The sequence below is a fragment of the Centruroides sculpturatus genome, unplaced genomic scaffold (genome assembly GCF_000671375.1).
Source record: "Centruroides sculpturatus isolate CEXI.00-Female unplaced genomic scaffold, Cexi_2.0 scaffold1853, whole genome shotgun sequence".
Taxonomy (NCBI): Eukaryota; Metazoa; Arthropoda; class Arachnida; order Scorpiones; family Buthidae; genus Centruroides; species Centruroides sculpturatus.
Window position 1 is genome coordinate 22,433 of NW_019385991.1, and position 19,812 is coordinate 42,244.

The window sequence follows — 19,812 nt, forward strand, 5'->3', positions numbered from 1 at the left end:
ACCGTAACACCGAATTAAAACCGCGACCAGGATTAAACCCGAGAAAAACATTCGTGCTGGATTAAGCCTCTACACTCCTCCGTGCCTCCACCCCAGTGAACGGACAAGATTCTGATTCAAGATTCAACGACAAGATTCAAAGAACTGTCCATCAAAGAACTGTCCATTCAAGATTCAAGGAACTGTCCATCGACAAGGTATTTATCAACCCGCAATTCGGTTGTAAACTCTCTCTCTCCGCGGCCTAGTATTGTTAAGAACAATAATATGCCGATAGTATTTAGTATCTCTGTATAGTATTTAGTTCGACTTAATTAAAATTGTTGTTTATTTGTTACTATGGAGTCCGAGTAAGTTACTTCCGCGTCTCTCTCCTCACCTCTACTCCGAATCCAAGCGCTCACACGCTACCGCTCGCGAATCTCGTGACATAAAGTCGCGTTTTCCGAGTCCCTTAGAGACTCGGTGGTGTCATCCTGACAGGGCGCCGAAGAGGTGCCGACCCTACGGTCACATTTACAATTTGGCAATGTTTACAGTACATCACAAACTCTTTATTTGTACATGTGGTTTGCTCTAAGACATTATAAAATAAGATGATTTTGTAAGGTTAAATAACAAGTACAGTTATTAAACAGTACATATTGGAACTACTGTGCAAAATGCCAATATTAAGCTCTTAAAGACCGCTAAATAAGATGACAACACAGAGTCACAGGTGTTTTCATATTTTGTTTTCTCGATTTATGATGATTATATTAACATTTACTGTAAATATATGTATTTTAATATGATTTTATGTGCTTTTAACACTTTTCTAGTGATATTACGATTTCAATATTTGTGACGGACAGATGTAAAGTCAAATAAAATGACTTAAACTTGATTTTTATTTTTTCATATATTTTTTGACAAACAATGTATAATTGAGAACGATGTAACTTTAAACAACATAACTCGAGATATACCTGTATTAATATCTAAAAGTGATAAAAATTCTAAAGATATGCCTGAAAATCTGTCAATATAATTATAATTAAATATAGTTTTATAAAAAAAATGTACATTGGAAGTATCATATGATATTTTGGTGTATAGCATCCATGAGCTAAACCATGTGAGGTTGGTGCTCTGTAAAGCGCATGTGTGAGTGTGAATGCCTGTAATCTGGCTGCTTAATACAATCCAAATATTTTCACCATGGAAGCTATCCCATATTCAACAATACAGCACTTCTTTGGGAATATGCATTTACAATTTTATATTCGAATCTTATCATTCTTTATCACATGTATAGAAATGTGTAATAAAATAAATAATGCAATTATAATATAATATTAATTTTAAGTAATTCAAAGTATGTTAAAATATGAAAATAATCATATATGTATTTGTATTTTAGAAAATAGAAGGGAAGCAGCGCTTCCACAGATGACACCCCACTGATATAACCTGCTCCTGATGCTTTGTCTGCAAGCTTCTCTGCATATTTCTTTTGGAAAGAACCAGTAGCATGCCGTCCTTGGAAGCAGTGGAAGCGCCACTTTCCTTGTATTTTCTAAAATATAAGTACATATTGTGAGATTATTTTCATATTTTAACATACTTTTAATTAATTAAAATTAATATTTTATTATAACCGCATTATGTATCTTATTACAAATTTCTAAACTACGTGTGAAAAAAATGATAGGATTGCTATTATATATTCAAATATCAGTGGCAGAATGGAAGCGCTGTATTGTTGAATATGGGACAGCTTCCAAGCAGCCAGATTATATGCATTTGAGCATATGCTTTACAGAGCACCAACCTCATGCGATTTAGCTGGTGCAAGATACACACCAAAATATTGTATAACGCTTCCAATGATTCTATCCAGGGCCAGTTCTGGGCAGTTAGCCGCCTGCCGTGCTAGATATTTGGCCGCCCTCAACCCATTATATGAATCGCGAGTAGATTTATAACTAGAGTATTTAATCCTGGGATCCCAAAAATCGGGACCACTTTTCACTCCTGAAATTTTTGGGATTAAGTTTTCCTGATTGACATCATTTTAAAAAAATCGCAAAATAGACTCCATGAAGCGAAACATTCAGTGCCAGTGCTCTTAACAGAATTGCTTGCCTATCATTTTAGTATAAAATACAAGAAGTTTTATTCCAAGCAAGCAGCACAAATTAACCTAGTGGGCTTGTGATGCTTGCTTGGAATAAAACATCTTGTATTTTGAACCAAAATGATAGGCAAGCAGTTTTCACTGGGTTACTTGGTAATATACTTCATTTTTGTATTTTTGAATTTTTGCGGGGACCAATTGATTTTCTGGTGCAGTCGAGAGCACTGCTCAGTGCATTTTACCTGTCAATGTGTCAGCCATCATGTTTTGCCAGTGTGGGTAATATAGACACGATGCCGCTCGCTTAGGGGGGGTCAACCTTAGGTGAAAAGGTTACAACCCTCGCCTTGCCCGCAATCTGTCAGGATGACGTGAGAAAGCCTCTTTGCAATTGGAAGAGTCCGATTTCGAACTCATCGATGAAATAATTAAAGTCTTGGCTCCAGTAAAATTAACTGTAGAAGCACTCTGTCGCAATGATGTGAATTTATGCATAGCTGATGCTGCCCTTAAGTTTCTTTTTAAGCAGTTAAATGACAATAACTGCGATTTAGCTTCTAAATTCAAGATTCATTTACAAAAGTGCATGAATGATAGCTGAAGAAATGAGTTGAGTGGCATTTTATGCTACCTACAAAATCCTCATAGTGACAATTTGGATGATGATGATGAAATAAAGCATACATTTTCAAGTCTGAGCAAAGTCCCGATAAAAAACCAAACTGCTTCATTAATTGAGAGATTAAATGGTAAAAAAAATGATAAAGAGGAAAAATGAAATATGCAAGTCAAGCCTACAAATACAGAAAAAAGTGATTTGATGCTCAAAGGAAAGCTTCAGCTGAAAATAGAAAACAGCATGAAAATGATGTTTCCTGAAGCATTAAATAAAAATGATTTTTCCAAAATTGTTAAGAAAGAAATGAACCTGTACAAGTCTTCAAATTCTACTCTGAGCTATATACCTAGAGTGGGCTTATAAGTACAGTCGACCTCCCTATAACGCAAGTTCCTATAACGTAGCGAAAAAATGTAGCAGTATTCGTATAAAGTGACTCGTAAAACGTCGTCGGCGACTCCTGTCGCAATAAGATTGGTTGAATCTGGACCAATAGTGGATGAGCAGCCGAACTACTTTCCACCTCCCAGCGCCACGCTACGGAGAGTTTAGGCAGCTAAATTGAGTTTGCTATCGTCTGTACAGCATTATATATAAATTAGGTACTGTACATATAATTATATATTAATTATATATAAATTAGGTACTGTATATATAATTATATATTAACTTAATTTAATAATTATATAGGCTATATAATTTCCGCCGTCTAGCGCTACGCTACGGAGATTTAGGCTAGTAAGTTGAGTTTATTATCATCTGTACAGTATGTAAATTAAGTATCGTAAGTCTAATACAGTACTGTAATTTTATACATTTCTTGTGAAAGAAACATTTCTTATTCGACGGCCATAAAAATTATTTATATTAATGATGTCGCCAAAGGTCAAGTTATTTTTCTGCGAAAAATTCGTTATCAGAAATCGCAGCCGCCGTTTGCTGCGCTGTTCCGCGACGAAAACAAGCTTGAGCAACGGCGTAGTCGAACGGTGCACACTCGGTAAATAATCCTACAATTTTTTGTTTATAACATAGTTTATACGGATTATTCCCAAAAAATTATACTTGTTTTGGAAATGTTGAATGGAATTAGTCTAGAATCGGTTAATTTTATAGAAGAAAACCTTTCAAACAGCCTGTCTGTAAACTTCACACGTGTCGGGCTGCGATTGGCTCATGTATTTAATGATTCCTACAATGTAAAATTCGAGTAGACCCCCTATAACGCATTAGATATGTTCTGCTTTATAAGAATTTTGCATTGTAGGAATCCTCAAATACATGAACCAATCACAACCCGGCACATGTGCAGTTTACGGACTACAGCTGTTTGAAAGGTTTTCTTCCATAAAATTAATTGATTTTAGACTAATTTGACTCAACATTTCCAAAACACACATAATTTTTTGGGAATAATCTGTATAAACTATGATATAAACAAAAAATTGTAGGATTACTTACCGAGTGTGCACCGTTCAACCATGCCATTGCTTAAGCTTGTTTTCGTCACGGAGTAGCGCACCAAATGGCGGCCGTGTTTTCTGATAAGTTATTTTTCTGTGAAAAATTAGTTGAACTTTGGAGACATCATTAATAGAAATAATTTTCATGACCATTGAATAAGAAATGTTTTTTTCACAAGAAATGTATAAATTTACAGTACTGTATTAGACTTACAGTACCTAATTTAGGCCTATATACTGTACAAACGATAGTAAACTCAACTTACCCACCTAAACTCTCCGTAGCGTGTAAGTAGATCGGCTGCTTGTCCACTATTGGTCCAGATTCAACCAATCCTGTCGCGACATGAGTTGGTGATGACGTTTTATTGCATTTTACGAGTCTCTTAGTGTTTTTATATGAATACGGTCACAATTTTTTTGCCGCGATATACAAATCCGCATTATATGAACCCACGTTATAGGGGGGTCTACTGTATTTACTAACAATTCCTCCAACTTCCGTCGAACCTGAACACACTTTCTCAGCAGCTGCATATATGTGCAACAAATTGAGAAGCAGACTTGGTGATAAGACACTGGATGCATTGTTATTTCTCAGATCATATTTTTGCAATTCAAATTAGAATGTTCGTATTAGATTAGTTTTCTTTATATTTAAGAAAAATGTGACTGATTAATATTATTTTTAAATACTGTTTACTAAAAAACTTACTATACTACCTACTTACTAGGTTGTTACATAAAAGTCGTCTATTTGGTCAAATGTTAAGAGCGATTTTTGTTAATTTTCAACATTTATTTGCATAGTTTGTTACATAAAAGTTTTTTCAATTTATGTAAGTTTAAAGAGATCTCAGTGATGCTTGAAAAAGAATAACTTTAACATGAAGACTGAGTGATTTTAAGTCTAGTTAGTCTGACTCTAAGTATGATTAGTTAGATTGATTAGATTAGCTAAGTGTATACCGTAAAATACGTTGATTTTTGTCTAAATTTTGATTTGTTGATTAAAAAGCTAATTTTTGTAAGATTTTCTTTTTTTAATTTTTTTTATTAACCCTCAATACAGAAATAATCCTGGGATCAACTAAGTATAATCCTGAAATCCCAGGATTAGAAATAAGGTTCGGGATCAAATTCCCTATTTATAACTTAATCCAACCAATAGGAATTTACTGGTATGTTTTTATCGGGGCTGTGAAGTCGGAGTCGGAGTCGTGGAGTTTTGATGTTTTAGCCGGAGTCAGAGTCGAAGTCGTCAAAAAATCCGCCCACTCCGACTCCTTTTCACTTACCAACTTGTTATGTATATAAAACGGAAAAGTATTGGAATTGTGTAAAATTTGACCCTCCAAGTTTTTTTTTTTTTTTTTTTTTTTTGCAAATCTACACGTTTGGAGACCTCCCAAACCCCTCAAAAAAGTCAATAAAAGGGAAAAAATTCGCATGCGTGTGTGTGTTAACATTTAATTTGTTTAATTTCTTTATTTTCCGTTCTGAGATATTAAACAATATTTCAGAATGGGTAAAGTTTAAAAAACAAAATGTGGCACTGTAGCTTGTGTACAAAGGGCATTAATACTATTAAATTTTGGTCTTTAATTAAAGGTCAACAGGGTGAAGATATAAAAGTGGTCATGTGTCATATCTCTTAATTAACGAATATTTTACTCATTATTAGCGTTCAAAATTTAAAAAAATAAAATAAAACTTGTTACTTTCCTCAAAGTAAGCTTTTTTGTCATCTTATAACAGTACAGTAAAACCTGTTAAGATGTTCTCGCCTAAGATGTTACAATGTAAATAGGGATATGATTTAGTTCAACCACTTTGACGCTTAATAACTAACTCCTGTGTTAAACCATACGACTCCGATTCTGACCACTCTGACCACAGAAATTATTAGGCTTCAAACAGGGTGAACAAAATCATGCCCCCCAAACAGTCTAACATCCACACATATAGAAAAACCTTGAATCTTTTGCATATCTCAAAATTTCAAGGTATCCTGCGTCCAAAAAAATTTGGGAGGGGTCACTTTTTGACCAGCGCTACACTTTCCCTCTGTTATATATAACAGCCAGAAAGGTAAAAATTATCAAATACATATTTATACATTACTTAGAGGAGTCATTTAGCTTTGGAATGAAAAGTTTCTATGCTCTATCTTTATTAGAACTCTATTTATTGAATTTTTTATTCTGAAGTCATGTGATGACATCAGAATTTCCGGGTCTCTTTCGGCAACAAGTCCACTCCTGGTTGGAGTCAGAGTCTGAGTCGGATGGTAAGGAAAAGTCGGAGTCAGTAGATTTTTACACGACTCCACAGCCCTGGTTTTTTATGATGGTTCTGTATTGTTGACAAGAGTTTAAAATCCATTAAAATATTTGATATATTTATTCTGCTCTCCCATCTTGTATTATTTACAGATTTTAATGTTAAACTAGTGATATTACAATTTCGTATATCCCATCTTTAAGGGGATGTAGAAAAAAACGTTTACAATTCTTGTACAACGTTAAAAAATTAACTGTTACTTTGGCAGCATCATTTACAACTAAATTTAATGAATAAGACACACAAGGTACAAAAAAAAAAGCCTAGAATTTATATTTATATTCCTTAAATTTACAATTTATGTATCGTTGTTATAAAAATTTCTTTTTTCACTTCTTTCCAAAAGCTACAAATATTCAAGTACAAAGTAACCAGTTTCGACTTATTTCTACTTAAGTAGTAGTTAAATAATTAAGAGATTAGGGAATTAGGGACATAAATAAAACCCTGCTGAAAGAGCCAGAATTTTACTTAAGCAAAAGCTTAACCAAACCAATCTCTACCTGAGTACAGTGGAGACTGATTTCTTCATAATATTAGAAGTAATAAAAACAGAAATTTTTCAGGTTCAATGAGAGTGACTGAAAAGTTGTAAATTTTGGAAATTTCCATGGACACCTGATCCTAAAACGAATTAGTTAGAAAACAAATGACTATTAAGTTTAACATATTTAGATTTTTACAGCTATGGTGAGAAACATTTAAAATTTACAACAACCCTGTCGCATCTTTTGAGGTATACTAGTGGTTCAACAAAAGAGGCATTTGACATTGACCAATATAAAAATTTGTTTGACATTTTCATGATAATATTTATGAAGGCGAATGCATAGAAATGCAAAAACTGTTTTGTTGGCCTTGCCTACTATTTTCAAATAAAATTAGTGTGTGGAATAAAAATGGCTTTGATGATTTAAATAATTTGAGTAAAGCTGGCAAAAGACACGAAAATTGTAAACGTCATGTTGATTCTTTCGTAAAATTGAAGCAATTTGGAAATCAAAGCTGAATAGAATTTAACATTAGTAAACAATATAAAATAAACATTGAAAATTATAACAAGATAGTTACATCTAATAGATATATTATATCTAAAGCAGCGGTTCTTAACCTGGGGTGCGATAGAGCATTTCCAGGGGTGCGAGAGAAATTTTAAAAATTTTAAAAAAAATACAAATGAGGCGACTGTGTTCTCTATAAATTGTGGTACGCAGCAACATGGCATCCCTCACTTCTACACTCTCTATTCTACAATCTCTCAGTACATAGTGATTGTCATCAGTCGTCAGTACATGCAGTTAATGTAGTCACATTGTCATGTGCAATATAAAAACTAGTTGAGACGTGTTCACATTCCTTGAATACTTTTGCACATCAAAACAAAAGCCAGAAATTGCTTAAATGCATCTGATGATTTACACATGGCTCTTTCAAAAAAAAGAGCCTCGTTTTAATAGAATTATTATGAATAAACAGCAACAACCTAGCCATTAAAATTTAAATATTGCTTTTTATGTTATATAGTAATATATATTGTAAATAAACACGGCATTTATTTATGCAATAAATGTTTTTTCTTAAATAAAAAATATACATACATTTTTTAAGGGGGTGCAAGAGTTATTTTCAGATTCAAGGGGTGCTGACCACTAAAAAGGTTAAGAACTGCTGATCTAAAGTAATAGATGTTATATGTTTTTCTCAAAGCAAGAATTGGCCTTTAGAGGGCATAGGGAATCTATTGAATCTAATAACAGAGGTAATTATATTGAACTTGTTTATTTATTAAGTATGTCAGATAATCTATTAAAAATACATTTAAAGTGTATGGTTTTTACTGGTTTATCAAACAAATGAATACAAATGGACCCTGACGTGCAATTAACTGATTGCCCCTGTAAGCAGAAACACAGCTTCCCTATCATCAAATGTCACGGCATGCCACTGGAAAGCACTGTATATTCCTGCATTAAAAAGTAACTTTAAAATTATATTTTTTAAAACATATTTATATTATATCAAGATACTAGTAGATTTAACACACAATATTGCAATAATACCATGTTCCATCAAACAATAAAAACAACAATTAGCTTTTTGAGACCTATATTAAATGGTTTCTGAAAATATGTAACACATTCAAACTTCATTATTACAGAAATTATTAGAATATTTCAGGAAATAAATTATTATTATTTATTAAAAATTTTATAATTCTTATAAAAACGAAAACATTTTTTCATGGTGAACTCAGGATATATTCTTCCAATTAGAAAGTTCAGACTATGTACGAAAAATTTGTTTTTAATGTAATAGACGTCAGAACCTCAAATAAAAGGCTGACGTTTTGATCATTTTTAATATTGTGTGTTTTTTACCTATTCATTATTTGTTTTTATGGAAGTTTTTCTTCAACAATGTTACGGGTACTTCTGTGGTTGTGTTAATGGATTGTTAGATAGACTCAAAAATTTTTTTAAATTTTTCGTACATAGTCTGAACTTTCTAAAAACATTTTTTATTTATATTTCTACATAATAAAATCTTACAATTTTATTAGTTTAGAATGTACTTACAATGGAGTTGTTGACATAGCCACCATTAAATATCGATTTAAAGTGGTATCATTATCCAATTTAATATTATCAAATGATTTCTCTGAAATGAATGAAGATTAGATCATTTACCTATTCATTCTATATACACATTAATCTTTTTCAAGCATAATTATTTTTATAATTGATTAATAATAATATATTATATAACCCCTTATTTTACAGAATCATAAAATAAGTATTCAATAAGAGTATGATTCTTCATTGACAGAACACTAACAAGTATTAAGTAGTATAGTGCTTCGCGACTAAAATGTTTGTTACTCATTATGATGTGTATGTATATGATACCAGGAAAGACCGAAATTAGAGAATGTCGACACATACAAAATACGTTGGTAAAAGATCAAATATTTGGTTATATTATTATACATTCGAACAATTACTGGTGTATGTTGACAAGCACAGATAAGCTTTGGTGAAGGTCAAAACGACACCTGAGAAGCCGATGTTGACAGAAAGGCGACAGTCTGTCGCTAAATCCTTTGTTCTGCCACAATTGAAATCACGTGGTATCTATTTGTTATACTCTAGAACACAGCTATTTGTCAGTCTTATGCAAGGTTTACTGGTGCATGCAACATTTTCTTAAATTTTATTTTTTTATCCGCTATCCTAATTTATATTAAATGGTACCGCGGTGAAATAAGAACGTTTTTTTTTTTTTTTGAAAAGTTACATGCATTAATTGCAATTAAACGAGAAGACAACTGTTTTTATTTTTCTCAAGAAAATAATCTAAAATACTTTCTGAAGCGATTTCTGCTAAAACTAAGTGCAGCACACCTTTGGATTACAGATGATTAAAACCTTTTGACATTTTAAAAATTAATGATGAAGAGAAATTAATTATACCATTAAAACCAGGAGAAACGAATATACAGTATTATGTTACCAATGATAAATTGTTCAGTATACTATCTGAAACTCATAGCAGAACAGACCATGGAGGAAGAGCACATATGCTTAAAGAATTGCAACTTAAATACAAAAATATTACATATGAAGTTGTAATGTTGTATTTAAATTTACGTAAACAATGTCAAATGAAACATGATACACCTAAAAAAGGTATTGTTGTGACACTAATGGTCAGGTCGGAGTTAAACTCAAGATATAAAGTCGATCTGATAGACCTGTAGTCACATGATGGCGAATATAAGTTCATAATGGTGTATCAAGATCATTTAACGAAATCTGTCCAGCTACTACCTTTGAAAACTAAGACAGCTGAAGAAGTAACAAATCATCAAATATTTTTAACATTTGGTGCCCCAGCTATATTGCATTCAAATAATGGTAGGGAATTCTGTAATCAAGTCATATCCAAACTATGACCTATGTGGAAAGATGTTAATAAATGGTCAGATGGTTTGCCCTTTGTACAATTTGCCAAGAACACAACATATCACGAAGGAATTATGAAGCCATGTTTGGCATTAAACCAAACAGGCATAGCATCGTCATCTTTTCCTGGTGAACAAATCGCAAATATTGAAACCGAAGAACAGCTTGAAAAAATTGTTAATAATTTTGAAGGATATTTGAGCAGTGGCCACAACAAATACCATATTCCAAAGGAAAATATTGAAGAGGAGCTGCAACCCACCATGTCTTCATGTCAAGCCCTGACTGAACAACATGAGTTTATTTCTATAGAAAGAGCAACCATGAAAGAGAATCTTCTACTGCAAGCAACGAAAATGTTACAAACCTCAAAAAGAAAATCTCCTCCTGCTCAAATTGGTGATACCGTACAAATACAAGTCCCTGATGTTGACTGTGACTGTACAGATGCCCAAAACGTGGTTGATGGTTGTTGTTGGAATAGAAGACTCTGACTTTTATAAATTAGCAAACAAAAAAATACCCTCAAGCAGCTTTATACCCACAATTCCTTCAGGCCAAATTTACTGTACTGGATTCTTAAATCGAATCTCGATTTAAGAATCCAGTACAGTAAATTTGGCCTGAAGAAGAGCCCAGGAGGGGCATCGAAAGCCAATCTTTGTTTGGAGTTTTCACGCCGGTTATAGGTTAAGTAGTAAGCATATTTGTTCTCAAGAAATATTGGTGACAGAAGCAGCTGCAGATAATTCAAAAAGTGGACAGCAAGGCTATACATGCTATCATTGCAAAAAGAAGTGTTCCACGAATAAATGCAGTTGTATAAGCAAGGAACTCTTGTGAAATTCAAAGTGTCATAACAGTTTAAGTTGTTGCAATAAATAAGACTGTATAACAATCACCTAATATATGTGTAAGTTTACTATTGTGTATTATTTTTATTTTCTGATTAAGAATGTACTGTTCATTTTAGGTTCAACAGTTTATTTACATGTGCTGTTACTTAAGCTTCTCCTATTTTGACATATTAAAAAGTTGCATTTTTGTCTTAACGTAATAAAAATATTTTTATTCAACATTCACCATCAGTAAATGCATGCTGAATGTTGACATTTGCCAGAGAATCTCAACATTTGCTAGATATCAGTCTTTCACAGTAACATATATATGTATAGATCTATATATTATGTTGTTTTCACTCCTTTTTGTTTTGCTGTGTCGGGTTTTCTTGTTGTTACATGTGGCCATCCCTTGTTTCGCACCACCTTTTCCTAGGTTGGTGACAGGAGATTGGCAATTGGCTAGTTGGCTGGGGATGGGGGCTCGGCCCCTGGAATTATAAATAGTGAGAGGAAGGTGGAAGTTTCTTTATCTGGTCCTCGGATTTTGGTTAGCAGAGAAGTGTAAGTGACAAGCGATAAGAGAAAGTGTAAAGAAAAATTATCTAGTATCGAGGCAAATGGGATGACTGAAGGAGTGAACTCAATCCATCTCCATCCAGTTGTGAATACTGAATTTACAAAAAAAAGGACTACAATAAGAGATAAAGGACCATCAGGAGGATCATTTAGAGACATTATTTTGACAGACAATTATTTTATCGTGTCAGTAACCTCATAGCAGTTTCATGAAGATTTCCCATGAGTAATGAAGGGTCATATTAACCCCTTCTAGTTGATATTTGTAGTTTAATTGTATGTGCAGAAATCAGTGTCACGGTGAAAAGAGAGTGAAGTATTAATTAATGCAGTAAAAAAAAAGGGATATATGTATATTTTAAGTTCTTTGTACGCATAGACACCTTATGTACAAGATTGTGTCTGGTGCATCCCATGTGGATTGAATTCAGTAGTTTCATTAGAAACCACTGAATTCAATCCACATGAGAATGCACCTTTTCTTTTTGTTGTATGCCAATTTGTCATTATTTGTCTAGACCAGTAGACTCAGGTCTATTTCTGAGGTCCGCAACAGTAGTTTTTTTATATTAGGGCATGTCATATTTATTGATCACTAATGAATAAAAAAGTATGAAGTGAGTTGTATTTATAAAAGTGTTACAGGCTGTCCATGTAGTCTCTGGCCATATGTAGTACCCATTGCCAAATATCCAGCAGGTACCATACTCTGTCAGTAGTGTCTTTTCTGCAGATGGAACACATGAACTGCTCTAATGCAGCTACAATGGCATGTGCTAATGGTAATTGTCAAACCTCATAAAAGCTCCTTTAGAAGTCAAAATCATAGGGAGACATATTGGGTGAACAGAGCAGATGATCAAGAATCTCCTGAGTTCATTTCTGCAACATTGTTGTTACCACACCAGCAATATGGCAATGAGCTTTGTCATGTAACAAAATTGGGTGTTCTTGTACAAGTGAAGATTATAAGTGATGTTTGAGGAATTTCATATAAAAAGTTAGTTCTTATTGACAGATGCCATCCTAACTACAATGGAACAGGTGATGCATTCTATCCACAAAAATGGCTCTGCTTATCTGGAACAGATAACTCATGGACTTGCTCGCCTAATCTCCTAGAGAAGTAGGCTGATGTGTTGAAATTTTGGATGGTCAAGACTGTTAAGATTAACAATAAACATTTGAATTTAACGAATGGAAAGAGAAGAAATAGACTGTTAAGATGTTAATCTTAAGTCTATTTCTTCTCTTTCCATTCATTAAAATGTTTACAATTGAATATTCTAATTAATATAAATGATTTTGGTAATGGCAAATGAATGTGCAAAGATGGCAATAATATAATAATATAAATGATTTTGGTAATGGCAAATTTTTGAATGTGCAAAGATGCAAATTATAATTAAGATTTATAATTTATACTTGTGCTTGAAAGTTAAGCAATAAATATAAAAATACAAAATAAACATTTTCTTAATGAACTTTTATAGAATTTACAGGCTAAATGCATTATAACATATTGCTATAATATATTAAAAAAAGAAAGAATTCTTTGAAAATTAACTTGATATACAAATTATGCAATATCTAAAAATACTAGATAAAAGTTTGTTGATAAGCCATCTTCCATATGCCATATAATCATCTTACAAGGAGACCTTACAATTTTAAAAAAAAACTAGCTTTTTTTAAAATTGTTTTAAAAATTATAACAAATTTTAAATAAACTTAATGACCTAAAAATATTATCAATTAAATCATAAATAATTTTATTTTATTTATGAAATGGCTGTTACAGCTAATTAAAATGTGAATTAACAATATAAAGATAATATTTTAATTTTAAAAAGTTGAATAATTTGAAATGCATTTTTAATGGAGGTAAATTAAAACTTTAATTACTATTGTCATTAAAATGTTATTACAAATTTTAAGATTTAAAAGCTGTGGAGAGATTAAAAATATTTGTTGTAAATTTGAGGAACCAGTTTCTACGTGGAAGAGTAGAGTATAGCTGTTAATTATTATTTATGATTAAATTGATATTTTTAGGTCATTAACTTTATTTAAAAGTTGTTATAATTTTTAAAACAATTTTATAAAAAAGCTAGCTGAAGGTAGGATCGAATCTAGATCGCCCGCGTGGCAAGCAAGTTCGCTACAGACTCATCCATTTTACAGTGTTGTCATAGTAAAATCGACCAGTGTATGAGCTGCGCTTAAAACTTTAGAGGGCTTTTTCTCAGAATCTTCTGGTTAGTGTGCTTTACAATTCTTCTGGGTAGACACCCTTGAGGTATACTACTAACCTGCAAAGTCTCATCCCGAACTGAATTTAAGACCATAAGGTCTCCTTGTTAGACAGGAATACAAGCTCTATAATGACATGGCACACTAAAAATAAGGTTATTAATGAATCTATTAAAAACAATTAAAAAAAATTATTCTTAACTTTTTGTATTTACCAAAGTTAAGATGAACTATTTAAAACTGTATTAAAATATATAAATTTTGATAAAACTTTGTAGTTATTGTTTTCACTTTCCTGATTTTTCATCCAAGATAAATCTTAAAATAACCATAAACTTACTTTCTATGAACTATGTTCTATGATGTGTAATAACATACTGATGAGGATTGGAAGGTCAAAATACATATATGAGAAAAATAGAGAAAATAACATAAAGTAATGGTTTTAAAGTTTTTAATACCAGTTTATGGCTATTTTAACATTCACCATGGATGAAATGTTGAAAAAGTGAAAAAAAATAACTATGAATTTTTATTGAAGTTTTATCAAAATTATATATTTTAATATAATTTTAAGTTATCAATGAATTTTTGAGATATGAACGACCATCCTTGTAAAAAGGCAGGTCTGTTCTGAAATTGGAAAATTTTGGGAAGGTGCATTGTCAAACATGTTTAATAATATTTAGATCACATGATCTAAATGGTTATTTAATACAGTTCACAGTTTCACTATCATCATCCATCAGCATGAGATTAAGACTGATTATTACAAGGATGGGATAAACAAATTTCAGGATCTCATCAAAATAATTGATGCCTGCTAATGTACCATTACAGAAGACAAAGATCTGTATAGCAATTGATTGTGATGTAACCTATCTCCTAAATTATCTCTTTCTAAACTATTTATGGCATAATATCAGAAAGGCTATCTCCATCGAGTGATTGATGATACTTGGTAAAAATCAGTTTGAAGACTGAACTGGAATTCACCAGTGAAGATACAGTGGCCCATTCACTTTCATCAAGTCAATGTTCTTAATACGAATTCAATTAAATTCTTCTCTGAAAAACACCAGAGTCACTAACAAAATCTCTGTAAATAAAGATCATCTTTTTAAATTTTTTTCTGCTGTATTTTCTAGTTTTTGAGAGTTTTTAAAATCTTCTAGATGTTACTTGTCAGGAGAGCATTCTTCCACAAACAGAAAAACCTTAAACAAGTTAACACGCTATTATGCAGCGGGTTTGACAGCATTTTCCATTTAGAAATTAATGGTCCTCTTTCACGGACATAGTCTTTGGTATTTTGAATAAGCTACTCGAAGATGTTCTTGACTTGTTTAAAAATGATTCCAAAGAGAAATTATAATGTTATAATAAATGCTTTAAAAACTTTTGGCTAATTATCTTACTTTTAAACTAAGAAATTATTTTAAAAAATATCCAATTCTGACAAATTAAATTTTATTTTTAACTGGCTGTAATACCCATTATTGATGAAAGATACTTATTTTGTAAAATTATATTTACTTACCTAAAGAGTATATCTGAAGAGAATTGTTTGTTATAGATTCATAATATTCCTATTAAAAATGTGGGATATTTTCTAGATAAACATCCTGATATACATTTCATGTTTTATTAACAGGAGCACAAATGAACAGAGAATTGCAGCTACTAACACATGAGCATGCAACATAGCGTTGGCCATGTGAAAAGCAACTACATATGGGTTGTGGTATATTCATGCATCACTCTCTGAAAATCACTTTCTAAGTTGGACTTTAAACATGGAAATTGAGCCATTCTTTGACTTAACAGGGATTGATAGTCTGCAAAAAAAATGAAGATATTTGGCATCTTCATCTTGTGCAGAAAGTAAAGAACCTATTAAATGATATATCTGTCTTTTAATTTTGAATGTTGACATGAAATTTCTTTCAAGTATTTCAGTGACACAAAAACTTGTCATTTGAAAGGCACTATTTTAAGCCCCAATGTTCTTTAATTAAGAAATGTTGTGTCAGGATGAGTCTCATTTAATAGTGATAGAAGAGGTTCAGTGGAACAAGAACAAAACATCCAGTTCAACTTTGCCAGAAGAGAAGCACATCCCTTGTGATTCATTCTTCCACTTCAGAGCACTGCAGTACCCACATACTTTAACCATAGACCCAATATTAGCTTATGATGAATAGCCTAAAAATGTGTCATAAATGAAGGCACTTCAAAGCTTTTTGCACCAAGGAATCATAGTACTCCTTGTACATCCAGAGGCACTCTCAGAGATTCACAGAGTGGCTTGCCGTTCTCTCTAAGAACTAAGCCTAGCCTGTCTCGAAGACGGGTTCTCTGAACCTCTAGACAGTCTTACCTGTTTACTTTTCCTTGAAGATCAAGCCCCAAGGTTTTGTCATTTCCAAGTAGGCATAATCTTTGCTCACACAAATAAAACTCATGCAAATACAGTTGGGTCTAATGAATTACAGACACAATAGGTAATGGTTTGAAAAACCTGCCGTATATACAGTAAACATAGTGCATGTACAGTACACAATCTAGCATGATGATGATATGTTTTTTAATGCTTTGAAGATTTTGCTAATTAATTAATTATTTTTTAACATCAGTTCTTCAAATATAATAGTAAACTTCAATAATACACCTTTCTTATAGATAATCCCTTGACAGGAAGTACTAATTCATGTGTCATCATCTAGTGAAGAGAGAGACAAACAGACAGATAGAAATCAGTTACAGTTTAATTTAATTAATGTAGATTTTGAGATGATGTGTATCTATAAATCTTCTCCTGAACCAACAGATTCAAAATGATGCAGCAACAAACATTTTGACCGCTATAGTTTTATTTATATTTGATAAAATTATAAATACAAACTATTTTAATACAGAAAAATAAGATATAAGGAACATTAATCTGGAACTGTGCAAATGGAACAGCACCAGACTATCAAAATTTTCACACTGCAAAATTTGATAAGTTGTGGATATTGTCATATGTCTTGTACTAGCACAGATATCGGCTGTTACTGACTTTGTTTTTCCTCATTCTTTCTTATTGCTCTCCATCTCATTTCTTTATTCAGGTGATCCTCTGAGCCAAGTCTAAATGATGTGGAATCTCAGATTTTGTACAAAAGCTTCGTACTATGAAACAAAATGACTTTGCATAACTGTTGTGGAATGAAGTTGCCTAAGTCAGAGTCAATAAAATTCTTTTGACTCTGGCCTCAAAGTTTACTATTGGTAAAATGTGATGTAAGAAAAATACCTTTTAATTAATTAGTATCTAAAAAAATTTCTTAGAAAATGAACATTTCAATAAATTTAGATATCAAAATGATATTAACCCATAAAGGACATTTCATAACAAAACTCTATACTTTCAGAAAATAGTTTTTATTAATTTAAGGCCTACCAGTGGCCAAGTGGATAAAATCACTTAACACTTGTTAGTTGTGAGATCACATGTGGAAAGTAAATGTAAACACTTATGGTGTTGCTTCAAAGAGCCAAATTTATTTTTACCAAAGAGCTCCCATGAAAACACTTGACTTTCATATTGGGTGCCATAATTTTTACATCTCAGATGTTTTACTTTGGATATCAATTGTTTTTTGACTAATTTGACTAATTAATTTTTTCATTGCCCTTATATTGTTTTTAAGTTATTTATGACTATTTATTAAAGCTTAAATAAAATAATTTGGTCTTAAAACAGTCAATAGAAAAACAATGAAAAAAGTAAAACCAAGATCCGAATATAACTGCAACAAACTAAAAGAGAAAGAGAAAACTGCAAAATGTAATTAATAGGATTGTTCCAGCTTATTATTCACTGGTTTAAATTCTCAGGACACAATTGCACTTGTCAGTTCAAGATAATTGATTTTTTTTCCAAATTTCGTATTTTGAAATTCTACTACAGTGAGTGATCGGATAACAAACACTTTCATGAAAGATTTTTATGTTCGGACAACGAACACCTCACAGAACAAACACGAGAAAAATAATGAATGCCAATTGGTCTTCCCTTGTCTTCAGGCAACAATTCTAAACTTTTCGGAGCACGGGAGACACCAACATCGACGCTCAACATGGTATACACTGATCGAATAACATTCACAAACTTTAAAGCTCTCCCCCATAATTCCACTCTTTCATTTTTCTAACAAACAATTTTTTCATAGTATTCATAAGCCTGTTGGGCAGGCACTCGTTTTGTGTCAGTTTTTACTTTTGAAAGGTGAGAGTATAATAGCAAAAGTAAAGAGTGGGAAGATGTATGATGTTGCTGGGCAGTATGACTTGAACAGGTCTACAGTAGGCTGCCATTCAATCTTATCTAAGAAAGATACAGTACAGTAATACCCCGAACTTAAGTAATAGGTGGGACCGAGAGGTAACCGCGTAAGTCGAATTCGCGTAAGTCGGGGTATAATTTCGCATATAAATAATTTTTAATCGAGGCCAAAAACTAAAGAAAACAATAATTTAGAAAAAAATGTTTAATAAAATCTTAGATAATACATATGTATAACAAATTAGGCCTATATTATTTTACAATTTTTCACATTTACTTGATTATTACGCGATAATTTTAACATTGTTTCCATCTCAGCGATAATACTGTGACGTTTACAAATGATGCTTGAATTTAAAGATTGAGCATTTTTCACAGCTTTGAGAATTTTTTTCTTTGCCTTTTATAATTGTTCTGACCGACAATTCCGGTAGATCAAACTTCTTTGCCAATTCACAAATGTTCATTTTTGTATCGAAGTCTTTAATAATGGGTACGTTCGTAAAGTCAAACGAGTTAAATGCGTTAGTAATGAATCATTCAAAAAGTCTAACGAAATAGGAATAACGATGATGTCATTCTCGCTTAACTCGTTCAACTTTACAAACATATCCAATGTTAACTTTACATTCCAAAGATAAAGTTTTTCTTTTCTTGTTTGATGCAGAAGAATTAGTTCTACTTCGTTTGGATGACATAGTAGAGTCTTTCAAGTATCCGTAGATATAACAAACACAGAAATAATTAACACAAAATAAATTGTAGCTATGTGTGGATTCCGCGCGACACATCCGAACATGTAAGCTGAACAATAGTGTGGGGGAGAGTGAGTAATCAAGGGTTGCATGGCGCTCAAACAAAAGACAAATCGACGAGATTTGAAAATCATGTAACTCTGGGTTTGCATAAGTCGGGGTAGCGTAAATCGAGGTATTACTGTATAAGACTCACGCAGATTAAAGAGTAACAAAATTCACATCTGAAAAATAAAGAACATTGAAGAGCTCATAACGGAACCTGAAACTGATCTGATGACAGAAGAATGCCAAGAACTCTTGAATGAAAAACACCAAGAAACTCAAAGAAATATGTTTTCTTCTGAAAAAAGAGGATTAATGCCGATATCTGCTCTTAAACATCTTTTGAAGAAGTGGGAGTATGTCAAAACAATGGTCTTAGAATGGCATCCAGGTTGAGAATCTCTACAATTACAATGCTATTAATTACTTCTGAAAAATCTTGGAGAGAAAAGCAATCAACATTGGATCTAATAAAAATGCAAGACTGTGTATATATGTATTTTTA

At 32.2% G+C, this 19,812-nt stretch overlaps 1 protein-coding gene across 1 annotated transcript in view; it reads right to left on the reverse strand.

Moving 5' to 3' along the window:
- Window positions 1-19,812, reverse strand: part of LOC111612965 (caspase-8-like) — a 34,535-nt gene that overhangs the window by 7,455 nt on the left and 7,268 nt on the right. The window contains exon 3 of the mRNA XM_023354260.1: window positions 9,121-9,202. Within this exon, the coding sequence (XP_023210028.1) occupies window positions 9,121-9,202 (82 nt within the window). The remainder of the gene's footprint in view (window positions 1-9,120; window positions 9,203-19,812) is intronic.